Here is a 23,870-nt window from a genome sequence, read left to right on the forward strand (position 1 = left end):
GGATGTTGGTGTTCTCACAGCCCAAGGCTCATTTTTCTTAATTCTACCTATCCTTTAAGGTCCAGTTCAATTTTTTACTTCATGGACTCCCCTGGTCAGTGATCTTTTCATTCCTTTGAACTTATGGCTTTTAACTACTCATTTGGTAATTAATTATAGATATTTTAATGTAATATTTTAATATTTAATTAATATGTTAAGTCTTTTCAATCTGCTTTTTAGCTATTGTATCTTTAAATTCTCATTTCTTTATGTCCTGTTATTGATCTTTTGCAAGCTTCTGATGGAAAAGGATTGGCTCATGATATTAAAAAAGATTGTTGTTACCATAAGTAGCTGTGGAACACTAGCACATACTGGGCAGTGTCTTCAGCTTTCTTTCCTCCTTAGGACTTTTATCTTACTAGCAAAAAGTCTTTTTCCCCCCTTCTGTTTCGGATATTCCTCTTTTTTTTTGGATTTCTTTTGCCTTTGTACAATTTGTTATAAGGGAGTAGATTGTTTAGTCAAGTAAAGCCTTTTTCTTCATCCTTTTTTTCCCTGGAAGTTCTTCTGTCCCATCTACCACTCAGGTGTTTAAAATATATGCTAGCCTTGGAAAGAAATTCCATGTTTGGAAAATTTTGTGGAGAGTTCAAAACTAAAATTAAGTAATCTCATTCTTGAATTTTACATTAGCAACAAAATAGAAAAAAATATGAAATTATATCTGGCTCTATTGCAGCTCCAGTTGGTGAGAACCCCCATCTACTAAATATTGAAAATGATTAAATTGTTTTCATTTCATTTCATGAGTGTCCAAACACTCAGATCAGTGGTTGATCCCACTAATTGATTTGTTGTGATCCTATGGGATCCAGTTTGTTAATTAGATGATTTATCTCTTGAGTGACAAACTAACTGCCTTTCTACATTTTTTATTCATTGTTTCATCATTAATTTAAAATTCATTTATTAAGTGTCTATTGTGTTCCAGACCCTGTATTCAGTGGGGGAAGCAAAGATAGATATAGTCCTTGATCTCAAGGATGGGTCCCTGATGTGTGAAACACTTCATTTCTTATGTGATCAGAGATTCTGCATATCCTTACTGTTGTATGAAGAGACACCTTTCTATTCTTTACCCTCCGTGTGTTTCAATATTCTGACACACAAATCAATGCAGGAAATTTTCAGAATTTTAATTTAGCAATAATTTACTATTTCCACTTGGATCTTCATGATCATAAGTGGACTGATCCAAGTCATCTTGCATCTTCTCTTTGACCTTGTCTGTGGTCAAGCTGTTATGATCTCTAACGGCTCTAAATTTACCAAAAATGTATAGTTGGATTATACATGGCTTGATATTCAATAATTACAGTTATTCAAAAAATTATTCCCACCTCACCCGTACATGCTGAGTTTGATAAGGCAAGGCCTTCCAGGTTTTATTTATTTGTTCTTATTACGGTTCTTCATCTATCACGCATGGAAATCATACAGAGTGAGAAGATGCTGAGAAAGGACGGAAGGGATTTCCATAGGCACTAGCATCCACATCAGTGGCATTGCACAGAATTATCTAATCTTCACATTTCATACTATTCTCCCCTACTACTTGACACCGATGATGACAATGTCCCCTTTTCCAGTAACCCGTGGGAAAGTGGAGAGAACAGACGTATGAAACAGGGACTGTCCGGCCACTTCTGCTGCACAGTCAGAAGATGCTCATTCTCCGGATAAACCGCTCACATCTCAAGACTCGGAAGGTTCCGGAAGATGAGTCCATCCCCTCAGATTTCCATGGCAGAGAACGCCGTTTCTCCTCCTTCTGTCAGGAGGAGTGGGGAGCCAAGAATACAAGACGGGACTCGGGCACTACTGGCGCCCCGCACTCCTGCTCCTCGTTCTGGGCTAGACAGGGCACGTCCTGCGCCTCCAGGGCCACGAGGGCTGCGGCGGGGGCCATCAGCCCCGGGACCGGCCTGGGCTCTAGATCAGACTCATCTTCGAGGGCTCCTGCCCGGGTGAGTCTGTGGCTCAGCTTTGGGTACGTCCAGTTCCAGCTTCAGCTGCCCCCTCAAATCTGAACTCCCTGGGCTTAGAGGCTGAGGTTCCCTAGGGAGACTGAGCCCTCCGTCATGGCGCCCACCAGACACTCTCTGAGGCCATTTAGCAGAAGAGGCTCCGGCTCCGCCCCGTCACTCGTTTTGTGATTTGGGGCAAACCCTGCTGGCTGAGCCTCAGTTTCCCCTTCCATGAGGTACCTCCACCGCCCGGTCCGGTCCTAACTCCTCGAGTCTTGCGTGAGGCCTGGGCTGGGTGCGATCATCTTGACGGTCACCATGGCAAAAAAAAGTGGGCACAGGAGGCCTCCAGGCCCCCACTCACCGGGCCTCATGCCCCTTCTCAGGGCTCACTTCTATGCCCCTCTACCCCTCATTTTAAAATTGGGTCATAGGGCCTTTAAGAGGGCAGCCATAACTCAGGGGAGGGAGCAGCAGCTGGTAGCTAGAGGGCTCCAGGGGTTTGGCCTACCCAAGCTTTCTCACTGCGCATGCCTAGAAGGGGTGGAGTGATGGGAAAGGAGGGAGGGGCTGGCAGTACGCAGGCGCTGCGCGCAAGCGCAGTGAAGGCCCGCGCAAGAGGCTCGTTTGGTGACCGCTTTAAGAAGGGGGCAGGCGGAGGAATTTCTCCGACAGAAAATAATCCTCCACCCCGGGCCCATTAGACACCATTAACCCCCCGAGTCCCGGGCTCCCCGCGCCCTTTCCCTGCACCCCGTCCTGCCTCTCCCCCCCCAGCTGGGGAGTCAGACACCCCGCCACCGTCCCTCAGAGTGCGGGACCCGCCCCCTCCCCACTTGAGGGAGGCGAGGTGAGGCCCGGCCCGGGGAGGGCAGCATCGAGGCGCCGGTGCGTGTGCAGGGGAGGGCCGAGGGGGGGCGGCGGCGGGAGCGGTGGGGAAGGGTGGGCAGGGCCGGACCGGGGCAGGGGCAGACCACCAGCCCGGGGGCCGCCGCGGCCCGGAGTCGGAGCCGCAGCCGGAGCCGCACCGAGCGGCGCCTCCTCTGGGGCCCAACATGGCGGAGCGAGAGGCAGAGGAGCCCGGCCCCCGAAAGAGGGTAGGTGAGGTGAGCTCGGGGCTCGGGGTACGGGCCGGGGAGTGAGGAAGCGCGCACTCGGGACGAGCGGGGGTCGCGCGGCTGGGGAGATCCCCGCAAGACTAGGGGACGGGGAGGGGGAGTCCCAGGAGAGGCGCAAAGGGAGGAGGAGGAGGAGGAGGGGCTACCCAAGCAACCCCCCTCCCCGAGTGTGTGTTGGGGGACGCGAAAGGGGCCCCCACATGGAGGATCCCTGTCTTGGAGTGGGGGGCTTCAGAAGGAGGTGTGTTAATCGAGGAGCCCCCAGGCAGGGCAAAGGAGGAGGGGCGACTCCGTCCTGGATGGGGTGGGGAAAGTGACTCTTAGGCAGGTGGGACAAAGATCTGCCGTGAGGGAGGGGGTAGTTGGGCTCAACTCTTTGGCCTCTCTTGGAGTGGTAGACTAGATTATCTCGGGGGGAGGTGGGTGTACTTGTGCGGTGGTCGCGTAGTCGGGGCACGATAGGTTCGAGGGGGAGTCGCCAAATTTATATTTTCCTTATGTAGAAAATCAGTGCTTTTGAAAAGCCTGTAAGGCCTGAGTTGTTAGGAGAAAGGAGGAGCTTTGAGGCTTTCTAGTTAGAGTTAATTGGAGAACCGTTTTGTCAGAAAAACATTAATTCATTGTTTGTCCGTCCTGCCCCCTTCTAAACCCTTCCCCCGCTTTTATTGATATGAAGGGGACGGTGTGTCGCTACCTAGAAAGAAGTGGAGGGTAAGTGTCAGGTTTTGTCATCTGGAGGCTACTTTTTTGCCATTACAATGAAAAGTACTGAGTTTTTTTGTTTCTAGTGGAGAATATTGAAAGTATGACATGAATTCTGACATTTCAAAGATGTGGTCCATCTCCTCTAAAGAACCACTTCTGTGCCCGTGTAACTGAATGTCTTGTTAAAGTTCTCCTCAGAACTTTTATTTGATTCTCAGTTTTTCCCTTCAAATTGAAAAAATATTATTGTTAAGATACTCAGCAATTAAAAAAAAAAAAAAACACTCACTTTACTTTTATTACCTGGTAGATGACTTGAGCTCTGATAAATCTTTCCTATGAAGAAGAATTGGATCTATTGGATAAAAAGATGGCATTTCTAGAATGCCCTTCAATGCAAAATAAAATCAAGGATGCTGTAAGCATTTTCAGAGTGCATTCTGTGATAATGGTAAATGTTCTCTTGTGTTTTCTCTCTACATCTTTACATGTGTATACTATTTCTTGTAAATGTCTACAGATGTTAGTTACTACTTTTGAGCCCCCCTTGTTCATAGATAGGCAACAAATTGAGGTTCTTAAAGATCTTTTTTCTATAAGGTTGGAAAGAGGTGCAGAGCATGATGAATTTGTATACACACACATATAAAATGCAGTAGATAAGAACTTTTGAGTACTGATTGGTTTTTCAAAGTTATGAATGGGTTTAAACATGGATCTTCATTTTACAGGAATGATGGTATAAGATAGCTGGGGGGATTATAATACTTTTCCCAAGAAGTTTTCCAAATATATTTTCAGCAACTGAAAAACTCAAGGTAAAGTACCTCTTTAGATTTGTAATGCTCACTAATAGGAGTTGGATACATGAAATTGATTAAAATTGTTATTCCTGTGATATTTTCTATTCTACACTTATGTAAAAGGTTAGCAATTTAGACTTAAAACAAAATCTTTCATAGATTATGAATGTTTCTTTGTTTTAAATTGATTTTAATGCTTTTAAAAGATGCCAGAATTATAGCACTGGAGATTGAGGTTATCTTTACACAGCATGTGTGAGTTTCCTTTGCTTAGTTTCCCTTCTGTGTTAGAGGAAAATTGCCTGTTTGCCAGGGAGTAGGTAGTTCAAGTTCTACATTCATTCAATCTTTAATTTCACATTTGAATAGTTGGTTGTAGTCAAGTCATTGCTATTGTATCCATCATCTCTTATACATTCTAAACTACCAATTATTAGAATGATAGAACATAGAGCTAAAAAGAATAGTCAATTTCTCTCATTTTAAAGATAGGAACACTGAAGCCTAAAGAGATTAAGCACTGTGATTTTAAAATAATAATATAGATACTTCCTATGCTAATGTCTTCAACTTGAACAAGTCACATAACTTCTGTGGATTTTAGTTTCTTAATGTGTAAAGTGAGGGAGTTGAACTAGATGTTTTTCTGTGGATCCCTTTTAGCTCTAAGTCTTTGATCCTTTGACCATTCTTGACATCAAGTTGACCCTGTTCAGAGGAATAACAGCCTCTTTCTTGTTTGACAGCCATGGAGAATTTAGAGGTCAGATTCAGGAATAATATATTTTTGGTCTCCAAGGACCAACCTTGATAAGTTTGTGGATCTTCATTACTGGTAGGTAGATCAATCAACAAATGTTTGTTTTTGCCAAATCCATTTGTGAATCCTTCATACAGAGGCATAGGAGAATTGCAATTCTACATTAATATACCCATGCTCTGTTAGAGATGATTAAAATATTACTGTATCTGTTATTAGACACTAAAAAGATAATCCATTTAATAGATGATGATTAGATAATAATATAAAGGAACTCTGCTCTTAACATGAACCTGTAATTATAATGTGGTATTGTCTACAATAAGAATTTGAATTGATATTTACATAGTTATGGTTTGTTTGCAGAGTGTTATTTGCACTATGAAATAGTGTATGGTCTCTATTTTTCCAAATTAGCAAATAGATCTCAAGATCATAGGTCTTAAACTTAGAAAAAAATCTTACAGATTATGTAGTTCAGTTCTTTATAGCTGAGAAAACTAAGGCTCAGAAAGGTTACTGTATACACCCATCTGGGTTGTTAATACCAGAGTTGTGATTTGAACCCAAATCCCAAACCCTTGACTTGATTTATCGAGTTACATTGTATTATTACTTAGTAATTGTTACCAAATTACATATGTATACCTTCGTACATACATATATACATATATTTATATCCTTAATGTTTATAAATTATTTTTCTCACTGTAACACTGTGAAGTAGGCAGTACAAGATTAACCAGATTTTACAGATGAGCAAAGTAAGATTGAGAGGAGTTAAGTATGGGAGTTAATAATTCTTAAAATTCTCGCGTAGATCTTATGAATCCAAAAATCCAGTTTATTTTCTTTCTAATCTGCCATACTGCCACATCTTATCCTATTTTTTGGCTTTCAGGGCTTACCAGATTGCCATTTAACAACATACGTTCAGTAGGTATTGATTTTGGTAGGAAAGGATTACTCAATCTGATGCTGTTGAACATATATAGACCCAAGTTCAAAGTCCTCATCTTTGAAATTTGGGTTTTTTCTAAGCTTACTTTATGAATATTATTCTTTTGAATACATTTAGAGGGTGCAGCTTTGGTTATAGGAATCATTCTGATACCTTATTTTACCAATCCACTCTAAAGATTCCTCATGCATGCTTTTTCAAATTTTGGAACACCTTGGACTGCTATGTTAACCCATCTTGTGAGTCTTTGTTGCAATAAATCTCATTCGTGTTTGGAAGATCCTGCTTTCCATTTAATATTTAAGATATTCTTTACTATTAATGATTAGTGTTAGCTCAATTATTGCATGGTACTAGTAAAGTTAGCATTTAGTTAAAATGTACACTAGAGGTCACAGTATTTGTAGTGATAGAATATTGTTTATCTGTACAAATCCATTATTACTACAGGATTTTAAAATTTAGACCATGGAATCTATTAAATTGTTTCTCGATTTAAAAAAAGGACTTTAAACAAGTTAATGAATATTTGGGGATGTTTTTGTAGTTAGCTGGATAAACAAAATGTTTCCATTTTCTTCAACTTAAAAAAAAAATACATATTCTGGAGTTAGTTGTTTTAACTATATATGTGTATATTTTAAGCTTTTTACTTTTCTCTTCATACCTTTTACATCTTTACATTTTGAAAGTTTTAGTTTTTAAAGCTTTCAGTGAGGTCAGCATTATAATTTAATATTTTTAGTAGTTGTTTCTCTAACATTTCTTTTTACGTTCTGTAAAACATTTGAATTTTTCTTTTTCAAATTTTCAAATGCAGTTTTTCAAATTCAAACCTTACTTAGATTAAATTAATTTACACAAAGGAAATACTATTTTAATTCCTACAAAAGAAAGTTGGGATGATTCAGCAAGCTTACATATAGTACCTTATATGGCTTGGTTCAGAAAGCAAAGCAGATAATTAAAATATATTTTCTGCCCTCATCTAATATATACAAATATTTAATAACTAAATAATAAATATACATAATAAAAATATATTATAAATATGCTATAATGAACAATGCAACAATTATAATCTGGAATATGATAAGTGCTTATGAGAAAGAGCTTTTGTGGTCTGAATAAAAAATATCTTTGCAGAAGATCAGAGATGGTTTTATAGAAGTGACAATTGCGTTGTACCTTGAAAAATAAGATTTTAACAGCTGGACTTGGGGGGGAAGGTGCTAAAAATGAAGGGCATTTGAGGCATAGGGAGTAGTATGATTCAAGACAAGCTAATAAGTAACTGTAGTACTCATTTCATTTACCCAATAAGGTTTTCACCTTTAAAAAAGATTGTTGTGAGGATAAAATGAGATAATATTTCTAAAGTGTTCTGCCGGTCTCAAAGTGCTACTTAACATGTTATTATTGTCACTGTTGCATGTTATTTTACAAATATTATATGTCAACATTATATTAAGATATAATATTGATATATTATTAATATATTAATTATGTTACTATATTATTAAAATATAATATCCAGCATTGGATCTATTATATACACAAATATGTATACATACATTTCAAATACCAAGTGACACTTGTTCTGCAATTTATAGAATTCTGGGAAATTAACTTGAGCATTAAGTGATTTGCCCAAGATCATATAGTATTTCTCAGAGTTAGGATTTGAATGAGGTCTTTATAATTTTGGGTCCAGCTTATTATAATTCTGTATGTATCTTGTTTATTGATAACAGTTATATGATATTGGAAAACTAACAGTATATATATCGCAAGACTGGTCTATTGTAAGATAAGAGTACCACTATTAATGTGCCATTGAAAATCATAGACTTTTCACATGGTATTAAAAAGAGTAGGTGGTATTTAACAGATATTGCTTATATCTCCTTATCAGGAACTGTCTTTTCTTTTTGTATTTTCAGCCACTATATAGCACACAATATTAAGTTGAATGTTCTTTTTAGAAAGGTGATCCTTTGGAGCATGCTTTGCTAGGATTCCTATATAGTCTTTCTGGAATTATATTTACCTGTCTGTGAAGGAACAATCACTTTCGATAGATCATATTTCAGTGTCTTCTGCCCTTATTGGAATTTAGTTTCTTATTGTCTTATTGCTTTTCGTAGCAACACACAATTAGTCCTTTTCAGTGTTGTGCTTGTTGTCATATCTTTTGACTAACATACTTTGTGCCATCTTAGAACATTCTTGTTAAGGCAAAGTGCTGATTAGCTCTGTGAAGTCTGTGATAGGTTTTTGATAATAGGAGAATTGGGATGTGATTGAGATTTTCCCATCTGCCAAATCCAGTATTTGATTGGCATAAGATCAGTGGCAGATAGTAAATGACAATCTTTTAGATAGACCTTTTCTGTTTTTGGTTTACCTAATATAATGTCTGAGTCCAAATGTTAATTCTACCAATTTACTGTTAATAAACATAAAAATTTAATAGTAAATATTTATTAAATGATTCACACTCTTTGGTATGTTGGAGGTATAATTCCTGGGTGCTTCTAGACAATTAACATTTTTTTCTAGTTTCATGTTGGTCCTGGTACTAAATAGTCATGATATGATTAACCCATCTTTTTTTCCCCCACTCATACATTTTTTGGCTTAATTTATTTTGTTATAACTTGTTGGAGCCTATCGTTGTTCACCTTGTACCTCTCTGTAAACTTTTGATTGATCTTCAACTTCATTTTGTCAAAGACTGTAGAACTCCATGATTCACAGCTAAATTTAGTCAAAATATTTGCCTACTTTGCTTAATTTAGATATTCTTAAATGTCTTGAAAAAAGGGACACATAAAGTCATTAGTTGTGCCAAGCTCTATGAACTCTTATAATCCTAATGAACACTTTATTTGTGAGACTTCATTCAATAAAGCTTCCTTTCCTCCCAGTTTTGATAGTACTGGTATTGCTGCTGCCTAATGTTAATTAGTTCTTTGAAAATATCGTATCAGGAAAGGTAATCATTTAGAAAGAATAGTCTTCATATCTATCCAGTCAGTAGTAGAACTTTTATAAATTGTCTAAAGTAGAGTTGTTAATTGTGATAGATTATTGACATTTGTTAGGATTGACATCATAAAATTGCTGAAAAAGAATTAGTTTGCTATTAGTACCTAGGAATAATGTCTCCATAATATCAAATAATGGTGCATCATTTAATGAATATATTTGCTGTGAAAGTTTTATGACTATTAGCAGTGAATTCAATAAGCTTGAAGGTTGACCTATGGATAGTCCCTTTGCTTAATTAGTATATATATACAATGTCAGGTGAAGATATTGGATAGACCTACATAGGTAAATTTGTGAAAGTATCTCAATAAGACTTGAGTAAGAATGAATGAAATATAATCTGCAAAATTGGAAAAAGTGATATCAAAGATACATTAGGTTAGCTGTATTAGCCAATTGAATAAAATAACCAGATTAATTAATTTTTTGGTAATCATATCTTAACCAAACTACTAGTTTTGTTTTTATGTAGATTCTCAAATTATGTAGATGTTTTGTCTTATCTAGACTATTTAATGTTTCAGTTCTTTTCTTAGAGAATTTTATTTTATTTTTTTGCTGAAGCAATTGAGGTTAAGTGACTTACCCAGGGTCACGCAGCTAGGAAGTATTAAGTGTCTGAGGATGGCTTTGAACTTGGATCCTCCTGACTTCAGGGTCAGTGTTTTGTCCACTGTACCATCTAGCCCATAAAGAGAATTAATGGTACTTATTTTTAATTATTTTAGATTCATTACAAAACAACTTTAGGGCTAACAGAAACTTTAATAGTCATCTAGTCTCAATCTTCTCATGAGAAACCATAAGTTCCAAAGAAATGAAAAGTCATGTACCAAATTAGTTGATGAACCCATATTAGAATCCAATAATTTTGCTTTTTAAAGAAAAAAAAAGGGATATTCATCAGTTGGAAATGGCTTGTTATGGTATATGATTATTATGGAGTACTACAGTGCTGTAAGAAATGACAAAGAAAGGGTTGTTTCAGAAAAACATGGCAAGAACTATATGAACAGATGCAAAGTGTAATGAGGAGAACCGGGAGAATTGTGCACAGTAACAACAATGTTGTAATGATGATAAACTGTGAAAGACTTGGTTATATTGCTCAGTTTGATACAATCAAGACGATTCTAAAGGACCCATGATGAAAAACTGCTCTTCAGTTTCAGAGAGAGAATTGAAGAACTCTTGAGTACACATTGAAGTATTACTTTCTCATCTCTTTTTTCTTGAATTTTTTTTGAAAATATGTTTATTGAATTGTTTCATATATCATCACATGTATAACAATAATATTACTTGTCTTCTCACTATGGTTGGGAGGGAGGGAGAAAATTTGAATTTGAAATGTAAAAAGAAAAAACCTAATTTGGAATTCTGCCCAAAGGATTATAAAACTGTATACCCTTTGATCCAGCAATATCTTTATTAGATTTGTATTCCAAAGAGATGATAAAATGTGCAAAAATGTTTATGGCAGCCCTCTTTGTAATGGCAAGGAACTGGAAATTGTGTGTATACTCATCAGTTGGGGATTAGTTGAATTAGTTATCGTGTATGAATGTTATGGAATATTATTTTTCTATAAGAAATGATGAGCAGGCTGATTTTAGAAAAGCCTAGAAAGACTTGTATGAATTGTTGCTGAGTGAAATGAGCAGAAACAAGAGAATATTGTACAGATCAATAAGATAATATGATAATCAGCTATGATTAACTTGTTTCTTTTCAGCAATGATTCAAGGCAATTCTGAAAGACTTGTGATGGAAAGAGCCATCCATATCCAGAGAGAGTGATGGAGACTGCATAATATTTTCACATTTTTGTTGTTTGCTTGTGTTTTTGTTTTTGTTTTCTCATGTTTTTTCCTCTTTTGATCTGATTTTTCTTGTGCAGTATGATGAATATGGAAATATGTTTAGAAGAATTACACATGTTTAACCCATACTGGATTGCTTTCCATCTAGGGAAAGGGAATGGGGAAGAGGGAGAAAAATTTAGAACACAAAATTTTGCAAAGGTGAATGTTAAAAACTCTTTGCATGTATTTGGAAAAACAAAATATTAAAGAAAAAAAGAATTCTAAAAATAAATGACATTAAAATATTTTTAAGAAGATATTTTATAAAAGTCTGATAGTATTTTATTTACAAAATATACCTCTGCATGTTTGATAGCTGAAAATCAATTATTTTTTTGCTGAAATTGTGTTTTAAAAAATCTTATATCAATTTTTCATTTACATTATCATGGAATGAGAATTCTATCCTTTGATCATATATATTGGACCATTATTATGTAAACTATTCTTCAAAATAAAACAACTCTGAATCAATGAGAAGGAATAATCTTCATACTTTTTCAATAGGCAATATGACTTTGATGGAATTAGGATAGTTAATCCTGATGGATGATAGATGGGGTTGTTCATAAAGAATCATTGGTATATCTAGGGGAGGGGGTGGGGGGTAAGAGGTGAAAAATTGGAAGAAGAGGTTTGGCAATTGTTAATGCTGTAAAGTTACCCATGCATATAACCTGTAAATAAAAGACTATTAAATTAAAAAAAAAAAAAAGAATCATTGGTATATAGAGCATTGGAATTTGAGTCAAAGAGGCCCTGATTTCAAATCGCAGGCTAATGCGCACATATGTGTGTGTCCTACCTTTATGTTTGATGGTAGACAAATCATTAAAAACTCTTGGATTTTAGTTTCCTTACTTGTCAAATGAAGAGGTTAGATCAGACTACTTTTTGAGACCCTCTTTCCAATAATTCTAAATCTTTGATCACTAAACCATTTGATTTGTGTGATCAGATTAACTTATTTTCCAGTGTAGTTTTCAACTAGGAAAGAGTGGTAGAATTTGGCTCTACTAATAATAGGTGATTTATATATATAGCCCTTGCTTTAATATATATTATCTCATATGATCTTCATAATGATGATCTCTCTAAAAAAGATGTTATCTCAAAATAGTATTGAGTGTTATTTTGGAGATATACCTTATTTTCATTTAGAACTGTTGAAAAATGCATTAAATATTGATTTTGTAGGAACTGTATTTCTCTTTTCCGGGTTTAAAGTGTTTGAGTTCTTTATGGGGTCAGTTCTAAGTTTAGTGATTTTGTGTGTGTGTGTGTGTGTGTGTGTGTGTGTGTGTGTGTGTGTGTGTGTATAGAAAGTATACTTTCATCTAGGACATATTTATTGAGTTCTTGCTCTATTGAATAATATGGTACTCAAGAGCTGAGAAATACAAAGAAATGAAAATGGAAGACTTCTTCTGGTGAGGGAAATGGAATTTGATATAGATCTTAACAGATAGTTTGGATTTGGTTAGGTAGAAATAAAGTATAGCAGACATTGCATCTTTGAGAATCAGAAAACAATATGGTAGGCTATTAAGATCCTTGACAGGAACAGACCTTGTCTTATTTATCTTTGTCTTCCCTGGTCTATCATAATTCATTGTATCTACTAGTAATCAATGTATGTTCAATGGAAAGATAATAATGGACAACCTTGAAAACTTGGCTGAAAAGATTAAAATCAGTCTTGCAGATAACAATAAGGGAGGTATTGGGGAGGGATAATAAAGAAGTTGGTACCTTAGGAAGATTACTATAGTGTCCAGCTATTGGAGGGGAAAGAATATGGTGTCCAAGGTTGTTGAACCATCAGGCTGTTTGGATAGTTTTGTTAGGTGATTTCTCCTTAACTCAACCTTAAATCTTCCTCTTTAAAATACCACTCTACTCTTAAGTCTGCTATAGACAGTTCATTGCTCTGTTACTGACATCTCTCAGAATATTTGCTTTTTTTTTTTTTTTTTTTTTTTAAATAGCCTTTTATTTACAGGATATATACATGGGTAACTTTACAGCATTATTGCCAAACCTCTTGTTCCAATTTTTCACCTCTTACCCCCCACCCCCTCCCCTAGATGGCAGGATGACCAGTAGATGTTAAATATATTAAAATATAAATTAGATACACAATAAGTATACATGACCAAAACGTTATTTTGCTGTACAAAAAGAATCAGACTCTGAAATATTGTACAATTAGCTTGTGAAGGAAATCAAAAATGCAGGTGTGCATAAATATAGGGATTGGGAATTCAATGTAATGGTTTTTAGTCATCTCCCAGAGTTCTTTTTCTGGGCATAGCTAGTTCAGTTCATTACTGCTCCATTAGAAATGATTTGGTTGATCTCGTTGCTGAGGATGGCCTGGTCCATCAGAACTGGTCATCATATAGTATTGTTGTTGAAGTATATAATGATCTCCTGGTCCTGCTCATTTCACTCAGCATCAGTTCGTGTAAGTCTCTCCAGGCCTTTCTGAAATCATCCTGTTGGTCATTTCTTACAGAACAGTAATATTCCATAATATTCATATACCACAATTTATTCAGCCATTCTCCAACTGATGGACATCCATTCAGTTTCCAGTTTTTAGCCACTACAAAAAGGGCTGCCACAAACATTCGTGCACATACAGGTCCCTTTCCCTTCTTTATAATCGCTTTGGGATATAATCCCAGTAGTAACACTGCTGGATCAAAGGGTATGAACAGTTTGATGACTTTTTGAGCATAGTTCCAAACTACTCTCCAAAATGGTTGGATTCGTTCACAACTCCACCAACAATGCATCAATGTCCCAGTTTTCCCGCATCCCCTCCAACAATCATCATTATTTTTTCCTGTCATCTTAGCCAATCTGACAGGTGTGTAGTGGTATCTATCTCTCAGAATATTTGAAGTCAACATGAATTTCTTTATCATTCCCCTCTCCTCCCTCCTCTTCAGGACTTTTAAAAGCCAAACATCTGGTTCTTTCAGCTGATCTTTGAGTATTATGTACTACAATACTCTCATGTTGGTTATTTTCTTCTGGACATGCTTCAGAATGTACCATTTTCTTTTTAAAAAATGAAGTACCCATAACTGTCGGAGGAAAATCATTAAGTAACTTACTGTGTTTAAGGGGCTATACTAAGTGCTAACGATAGTAAGAAAAGCAAAAATATGGCCCCTATCCTCAAGGAACTCATTCTAAACTACTACTTTTAAGTTATCCGGTTCTTCCATTGTGTTCTCTTGATTTCCTATTTCATAGGTAACAAACTGGATTTCATCTTAAACCTTTTCCTCCTAAGTCCTCCATCTTTTTGCATCACTGAGATCTGACTCTCTGCTGTTGATAATTTCCTTGTCCTCTCTTTACAACACTCATTGATTTCATTTGCACTCATACTATTGTGGTGGGGAACTAGGCTAATGCTTTGCTCCCTATTGCCATTGTCAAACTTTTCTTCTTACTCTCATCGCTCAGTAACCTCTCTGTTCTTTGAAGTTCTATACATATATATCACCCAGTTAAATTCTGATAGTGGTTGTCAATAAAAATCCAGAAACTCAACCCTTATTCTTTCCTTCATACTAAGGGACTTCAACATACATACTATTATTTTCTTAAATACTTTTTATTTTCCCAATTCCTCAAATTATTTTCCATGACTTGTTTTTTCCCCACCAATACCATAGCTTCACATATCTTTAATCTTGTCATCACACCAGAAATGTTCTATATCTATATATTCAATCTTTGAAATTCCTTTATCTGGTCATAATATGTCATTACCTTTTCCTTCTGCCTTGCTACTCCAAATATTTTTCAACTTTACTGTGATATCCAATTCCTCCACTCCTCATTTCTCTTTCAGGTCATCATCATCTCTGCACTGGCTCACTCCCTTTTTCATCTTGTCTCCTTGGTGAAGCACTTCAATTTTGTACTGAGTTCCATGCCCCATTAACCTAGTTTAAGAACTTGCTCTTCAAAACCCTAGCCTCGGATTATTCTCACTGTGTATTGCTCTTTATTCATTCTTCTATCTAGGGGTCCTCAAATTACGACCCCGCGGGCCAGATGCGGCAGCCCCCTCACCCAGAGCTATGAAGTTTCTTTATTTAAAGGCCCAGAAAACAAAGTTTTTGTTTTTACTATAATCCAGCCCTCCAACAGTCTGAGGGACAGTGAACTCTGGCCCCCTATTTAAAAAGTTTGAGGACCCCTGCTATAGACTGAAGCTGTAGGAAATTTAAAAAAAAACCCAGCATATTGATTAAACCCACTTCAAATTAATACTACATAATCTCAACTGGATCTTCTCTGTGTAGCAAGGCAGGTCGTTTCATCTTCTTAATTAACTAACTATCCATTCTCAACACAGCTACTTTTTTGTACTTTTTCATCCCTGCTCAACCATCTCACACCTTTTCCTTTCTCCTTTAGTCTCAGCTGAGAAATTTGCCTCATATTTCTTTTAATTTTTTTATTGAAGCTTTTTATTTTCAAAACATTCTAGGATGATTTTTCAACATTGAGTCTTGCAAAACCTTGTGTTCCAATTTTTCCTCTTCTTCCCCCCACCCTCTAGATATACTTCCTTCATATTTCAGTAAAAAATCTCTTCTTACATTACCATGTTGCTTTCTGCCTCCACCTCCACTTCCACCTTCACTTTCACTTCTGACTCACATGGAAAGGTGGCCCTTTTTGCCAAGACAACCCTTCAACATGCACAAATGATCATATTCTATCTCATCTTCTCTAGCAGATTGACCCCTCTATCATCCCTATTGTTTTGTTTTTACTTAGTTTCTCCCATCTACTGCCAATAAACATGCCCATATCTTTTTATCCTCAAAAAACCCTCATTGGATGTTTTCCATCTTCATTTGCTATCTTATATTTCTCCTCCTGGCTAAAATTCCTTCAGAAGTCTCTCTAATAATTACTTCCACTTCCTGTTCTCGCAAAAAGTCTTCTTACCTCATCATTTGAAACTACTCTCTCCAAAGTTAGTAATGATCTCTTTTAAAATGAAATTTTAGTAACTGTTTGGATGTGTCTACTTATTTTGTATTTAATTTATACTTTAACATATTTAACATGTATTGGTCAACCTGCCATCTGGGGGAGGGAGTAGGGGGAAGGAAGGGAAAAATTAGAACAAAAGATTTGGCAATTGTCAATGCTGTAAAATTACCCATGCATATAATTTGTAAGTAAAAAGCTATAATAAATAAAAAAAAAAAAGTTAAAAAAAAATGAAATTTTAGTTTGTTTTAAAATCCTTGTTCTCTTCCCCCAAAGCTTTTATTCTCCCAGTTAAAGAAGTAAAAGGGGTGGGGTCAGGAGAAGGAAGCACGTGACATAATCAAGCAAAACATATTATTCTTTTGGCCAAGTCCAAGCAAAATATGTCTTAGTCTGCACTGAACTGAGCTCAACTCTTCGATATCAGGAGGAATTGTAGTTTGTCGTTATGTATTCTATTTATTTGTTTGTCTGGTTTTTTGCTGAGGCAGTTGGGATTAAGTGACTTGTTGAGGATCACACAGATAGGAATGTGTCTGAGGTCATATTTGAACTCGGGTCCTCCTGACTAAAGGGCTGGTGCTCTAACCATTGTGCCACCTAGCTGCCCCTTTCATTATATATTGATCCCAATTTCTAAATCTTTCAAAGTTGTTTATATAATACTGTTCTTATTGCAGAAATTGGTTTTTTTTGTTTTGCTCACTTCATCAATTATTAATAACTTTTCCAGATTTCTTTGGAACCATTTTTTCCCATAATTTCTTACAAGTCAATAGTATTATATAAATATACCTTTTGAAAATAAAAGGCTTTAGCGAAGTGTGTGTATGTGTGTGTGTGTGTATATACCATGATTTGTTCAACTGTTTCCCATTCGATGGCTTTGCCCACCAGTTCTTTTCAACCATAAAATAACTGCTGTAAATATTTTTGTATGTCTCGGTCTTTTCAAAAACTTTTCTGATCACTTGGGGATTGAGACCTGTTAGTGATATAACTGTGTCAAAAGGAATATAGTTTCATAAATTTCTAGGTAGTATTTCAAATTGCTTTCCAGAATGGCTAGACCATGAATCAGCTTGCTTGAAAGTGGCTGTTTTCCCATAGCCCTCTCCAGCTTTTGTCATTTTTTTCCCCCCATCTTTGCCAATCTTATGACTATGAGTTATGACTTTCTAGTTATTAAGGACTTAGAGCATTTTTCTCACATTTTTTCTCCCAGAATGACATAGTCATATCTTTTCAGCATTGATCAATTAGGGAATAGCTCTTATTCTTATATATTTGAATCTTTCTCTTATAGATCTTAAAAATGAGACTTTTATCAGAGAAATGAGCTGCAAATATTTTTTTTCTGATTTACCCATTTCTAATTTTTATCAGAGTTGGTTTTGTTTGTTCAAAAAGTTTTTAATTTTATGTAACCAGAAGAGTCCAGCAGCCACAGGACCAGCAGCTAAGAGTATGGAACCCAGGCCAATCTCTCCCAGCTTCTCTTCCTGTCTCTCTCTGCCTCCACCCACCAAAATCATCATTTCCTATACAACACATCAAGACTTGGGGAAGGGGCCCATTCTTTATCAATCATGTATTAATAATATAGCCCCAATTACTATTTAGCCTCACATCTTGGGACCTCATCCCAACTCAAACCTCACCTTTCTTCCCCTCTTTTATTTTAGAACACAGGTGGTCATGCCATCCCCTGACTCCTCAGGGAGGTCAAGCCCCCCGGGGGGTGATCCGCCTCCCAACCTCAGGGAAGGAAGAAAAGCACCCGAAGGGTCACAGCCTCCCATTTCAGGAAAGGTGGTGAAACACTAAAGGAGATGATCATACCCTCCCTAACCCTCAGGAAGGGGAGGCACCAAAGAAAGTGGGGGGTTGCGGGGTTTCGGGCTGAAGGGTCTTTTACACAAACCCATCAGCATGGGAGGTAATACACAGGGCAAATTAGGCCTATTAGGGATGACTTTCCCCCCTCATGATCTGTGGTGTAACAAACATGATTGTACATCAATTGGGAATAAAAACAAATAAATCAACAGGGTTGGAAGAGATCAAGAAGTCCTAGAAGGAGGGTATGTAAATAACAGTCCATAAACACCTTCTTCACGAAAGAAATATCCAAAACCAATCAGTCCATTGCTTACATGTCAGGGAATCCAATGATTCCCCTGAGTTTTTAAGTCCTTCAAAAGTCTTTTGTTTGTTAGGGAATCCAATGATTCCAGCGTTTTGAAGTCCTGTAACAGTCTTATTTTCTCAGAGGAATCCAAGTTCCGGAGTTTTCAAATCCAACAATTTTGTTCCTGGTCAAAGCCAAGCCACGCCTTTTCAATGGGAGCCCAATCAGCAGCAGAACCACCCGTATTTCTTGGGATCTCCTTTGTTTCAAGGGTCCCTGTCTCTCTCGGGAAAGGTATGGCTCGTTGCCCCATCATTCCCTTTCCACCTTAGGATACAAGCAACCCTCTCCCCAAATAAAGGGCCTTCTGGTCCTTTCCATTTACCACTTTCTGGGTTCTCCACATCACCCCAAATTATCTAAAGATATGGAGCTGGGCCCAGACACTGGATTCCGGTGGGTTATAAAACCTGTCTCTGGAGCCAGACCATCTTTTCAAAATCAAAAGTTAAAGATAAAGGGTTAGATTTGGCTCCAGGGTTACCTGGGCCCCCCCTTTCTTTTTTTTTGGAGGAGCGCTTAATATCTCTGTTTCTCCTCCACTTTGCCTGTCCTTGAGATTGAAAGGTAGGTATGTGTGGGTGTAAAATCTTATACGGCACAAAAAGTGTCAAAATGTTTTAAAGTATAAAGGACCATTGTCTGTTTTATTGCTTGTGGCACACCCAAATGGCAAATGCTTTGTGAGAATTCAATGACCACTGGGGCTGTCCCTTTTTTCTGTGGTATTGCAAAAGTGAATCCCAAAAAATTCTATCCAACTGGATAAAAAGACAGGCACCAAAAGATTTATAATGGGTCACATCCATTTGCCAGATTTCATTGGCTCAAACCACGAGGGTTCTTCCTGAGGCAATGTAGGGCGTGGAAAGGGGCCGCATAGGCTTTTTACTATGCTCCTACTTTCTCTTGTTATTCCAAATTGTAAATGTAAAGCTCGAGAAGCCTGATGATATTTAGAATGAGATTCCTGGGCTTCTTGGAATAAAGGGGTATTGACCAACATAGTTAGAAGGCTATCAATGGACATGTAATATATAGATCTTACCTGGATGCTTTCTGACTTGCTCTTGAAGTTTCTTAAAGAGCTGATATATATTAGAGGCTGCAAATTTTATTTGGCTGGGCAATTTTTGTACCAACCTACTGAATAGGCCAATCAGATATTATATTTTGTTCCTAGATAATGTAAAAGCTAGAATGATTGTGTACAACATTCTGCTGAGTATTGAAAAGGAGTTCTGATACCTTCTTTATAGTTAGATCATGAAAAGACAAATATTATGGGATGCATCCGGAAGATAGTTGGTCCTTTAAGAGGAACTTTTGAAATTTTTTCTTCAAGAATCCATCGCCAATTATGTAATATTGGTTATTTTTAATGGAGACCATGTATAAATTTGGAGCCATGGCTAAAAAATTTCCACTCTGATGGTCTCAAACACACATTAATTTGTGTATTGGAAAAAAAGGTGTTATCTTGTCAGGTCTTGTCCAATAATTGTACCTTCTTTTAGTGGCCTTTTAATAAAATTCTAGCCACAAGCACTGGGTAGGGTATAAGGCTTTTTCTTTGGGTCGGAGGTTCACCCGCTTCTATACATTCCCTTGTGAAGGACTGTGTGGGTGCCTTTGTGTGGAAAATTATATTTCAAAGGGTTTTTTGAGTACTCTTTCAACCACATTGGATAAAGCAGTTCAACTTTCTCAAAACCCCTTGAGCTTTTTTGTGTGGTGAATTTAAACACTGTCTCCCTTAAAAATTTATAACGTTGTAACTGATAGGTAGTCAAACCTAACCCTGGTCACATCCATTGGATATTTCCTATCAGTTTCTGAAAATCATTCAATGTGTTTAGCTTCTCTGTTCTTAAGGACAGTTTTTGAACTGTAAGCACTTTAGGGTATACTTCATATCCTAAATATTGAAAAGGAGCATGTCTTTGAATTTTTTCTGGTGCTATGTATAATTTGTAATTCCTTAGTGTTTCTATGGTCTTTTGTAGACATGCTTCTAACATTTGTTCCTCAGGTGCACTTCCCAATATATCATCCATGTAATGTAATAGCATAACTTTTGGGAATGCTTTTCTTACTAGAGCAAGAGCAGCAGCAACATACATTTGACACATAGTAGGGCTGTTTTTCATTCCCTGTGGCAAAACTGTCCATTCATATCTTTTATAAGGCTCAGTTAAGTTAACGCTGGACACTGAAAAGGCAAATCTTTTCATATCCTCCTTATCCAGAGGGATAGAATAGAAACAATCCTTAATATCTATGACCCAAAGAGGCCATTCTCTAGGCAATTGAGTAGGAGATGGAAGTCCAGGCTGAAGAGTTCCTTATAGTTTCCATCTGTTCATTCACCTTTCTTAAATCTGTTAACATCCTCCATTTTCCAGATTTCTTTTTTACAACAAACACTGAGGAATTCCAAGGACTTAGAGAAGGTTTTAAGTGTCCTTGGTCAAGCTGCTCCTGTACTATATCTAATAAGGCCTGAATTTTATCGTTACTTAAGGGCCACTGCTCTATCCACACTTGTATCAGTTTTCCATTGGATAGAAAGGTGAAAGTGTTGGCAGGCTTCAACAGCAGCCCTGCTTAAAAACCGAAGTACTCATTTTAACCTAATTTTAAAGCGTCACTTCCCACAGATTGATGGGGATTTTTTTCAACTATAAAAGGAGTAAAAACTCCTGTTTTGCCTTCAAAGTCCATCTCATAGGGGCAGCACTAACTTAGCTGTTGTTGATCCTCCCTCGCCAGACATGTAGGTGTCTGCTTTAATCTTGGCCAGTGATGGCAATTGCACGCTTAATGACTGTCCGATCTCACAGTGTTACCAATCCTTCCAATGGAAGGCCATTTATATAGATCGTGAGCATAGGTCGGTCAGTTGTTACAGTTGCTGTCCAGTATATTGCTGGATTTTGTGATGTGAAATCAGAGTCTGGGTGACTATCACCAAGCTGCTTATTAGGATTCTGTATGAATAAACCTGATGCTACTATTTCTCTTGGGTGATAAGTCACACATTGTCAGCCTGTATTGGTGACTGGGATATTAACTACACATTCCCAGTTTTCCACATCAGTGTGTGGATGGACACTGTTTTGTATGTACTCTCAGGAGGTAAAATGGTCAACCTATTGCCTAGAGGCAAGGGATCCATAGGCTGAGAGGAACAGATTTCACTTCTCCAGGGGTATCTCAGTTGTCCTAGCTGCATACAACTCTATTCTCCTAATTGTAATCCCTTTCTCCCATCAGGTTGCTTCCTGGCTGGTTGATTGTGTAATCCCTTTCTGCCATCATATGGCTTCCTGGCTGATTGATCATATTGGGGTATTGGACGTCTAGGCACTCTTTGGGTGCACCATTGGCTGCCATCATGCCCCAAGTGTTTTTTGCCTGGGGCCCTGGGCTGGGCCTCATCCCTTTCCCTGAACCTGCCTACATTCTGAGGCCCAATGAAGCTCTGTTGCATTTTGGACATGGAGTACAGGGGTCTTGTTCTCCCCACCCTGTTTTCTACTCTGCCTCTATACAACATTGAGCTTAGATGCCCTACTTTACCACACTGAAAGCATTGATGTGTCTCTCTAGAAGTCCCTTGCCAGAAGGGACCCTGTCTACCCATGTTGGGATCTTGGGAAGTCTGCATCATAGTCTGGCTATAAAAGGCATTTGTGCCCACTGTGGCACAGCGTCTTATGAACTCCTCAAGGAGCATCCTTGTAGTCTAGTATAATTTTTGCACACCTCATTAGCATTTTCCTTAGCAAGTTGCCTTATTAAAACATCTGTTGATGAATTTTCCCCATTAGTTCTTGTGATAGCAGTCTGCAAACGTCCCACAAAGTCATCAAAGGGTTCATCTGGCCCTTGTGTTATTTTTGTGAAGGCCTCACCTTTGTCATTTTTATTGTGAATCGAAGTCCATGCTTTGATAGCATTAGCAGCAATTTACTCATATGCTGCTACTGAATAATTAATCTGTGCTGTGACATCTGCATAGGGACCTATACCTGTTAGTAGGTCACAGGTGATCGAAACATGAACAGCATTTTGACTATTTTGTTGGGCTTGTATCCTACAGAGCTCACTGTATTCAGAAAGCCACATGTAATTTTGTCCAGGTTCTAAGCATACCCTTGCTATATAGATTTCCAGTCATTAGGAGTCAAGATTTCAAAAGCCAAATTCTGTAATAGCATCTTAACAAAGGCTGATGTAGCCCCATAAAGAGTGCAAGCCTTTTTCGGGTCTTTGATGATTTCTATGTTAAAAGGATCTTACCTTCAACTTTCTTGACTGGAGGCATTAAAATGGGAAATTACAGGAAAGATATGGGCTGTAGCTCCCTCACATCCACGCCCTTTTCTTTGGCCTTCATTAAACCCTGTTGCAATCTACTCATAATTGGATGCTGGGGAGGGAAAGGTGGTGGTGCTGTCACTCTCCCCCCCCACTACCCCTCTTTCCTCCATCTCAGAGGGTGGAGTTGATGGAGGAGAGTCAATCACTTGCTCCTGAGGTGGGGCTGAAGCTGCTTCCTGAGGTGGAAAGTTACCACACCCTTGCCCATTTAAGTCTCCATGCCCTGTGGGGATATGGTCATTAATCTCTTCATTGTCTTCCTCCTTAATATCAGGCTTCCCTATTTGGCTACTCCAAGAAGGAGCAGGGGGTTTTTTCTTTCTTCTAGGGATAGGGTTTCTTAGTGCTAACCGAATTATATTGTATAAATAGAATGCCTCAATGGAAATTGAATGAGGACCGTTTTCACTGTAATACGTGGACACTGTTGTCCAACCAGGGACCAGTTATCTCGAGAGATCTGCTCCTGCTCTATGAACCAAGGGGAGATGCGGTTTAATGTACCCAGAAGTCTAGCTACCTGTTCCCAAGTTATAAGTAGCCCTTGTCCTTCTATCTGCTTAAGCATGCTTTCTATAGCACCACTAGTGGGTGGGGTTGAAGGGGTTGAAGGGGTTGGGGGCGGGGATGGAGAGTCTTTAGCTAGCATTTGTCCCATTTTAGCCAAAAAAAGATTACTGGTTTAGTTTTTAAGAAAATAAGTTCCCTGTTTGTCTATTAACAATACTCACCCAAGTTCGTGGTCACCAGATACTTCTTCAGTCCTTGGTTGCCCTACGTTGGGCGCCAGATGTGAAGATCGCATATTTTAAAATATGCCTGTGTCAGGAATTCAGGTTAGGGGAAAATCGTCAGTCTTTATTTTCAGTGAAGAAAGATCAGAGGTGGAAGAGAATGGGCAATAGCAATGTGTGCAGCTGAGTCAAGAAGCTACCTAGACTAGCAGCCACAGGACCAGCAGCTAAGAGTATGGAACTCAAG

The 23,870-nt window shown here is 37.9% G+C and overlaps 1 protein-coding gene across 9 annotated transcripts in view; it reads left to right on the forward strand.

The window, feature by feature from the left end:
* Nucleotides 1–2,612: 2,612 nt before the first annotated feature.
* The window catches only part of ZMYM4 (zinc finger MYM-type containing 4), a 125,855-nt gene continuing 104,597 nt past the window's right edge, over nucleotides 2,613–23,870 (forward strand). For 7 of the 9 annotated variants that reach the window (XM_031962108.1, XM_031962115.1, XM_031962110.1 and 4 more), the window contains exon 1: nucleotides 2,948–3,118. In XM_031962108.1, the coding sequence (XP_031817968.1) occupies nucleotides 3,068–3,118 (51 nt within the window). In that variant the 5' untranslated portion in view covers nucleotides 2,948–3,067. Of the gene's footprint in view, nucleotides 3,119–23,870 lie in introns of all 9 variants that reach the window. The other 2 variants (XM_031962113.1, XM_031962116.1) reach the window with 2 other exon arrangements.

Source organism: Sarcophilus harrisii, chromosome 3, assembly GCF_902635505.1.
Source record: "Sarcophilus harrisii chromosome 3, mSarHar1.11, whole genome shotgun sequence".
Lineage (NCBI taxonomy): Eukaryota > Metazoa > Chordata > Mammalia > Dasyuromorphia > Dasyuridae > Sarcophilus > Sarcophilus harrisii.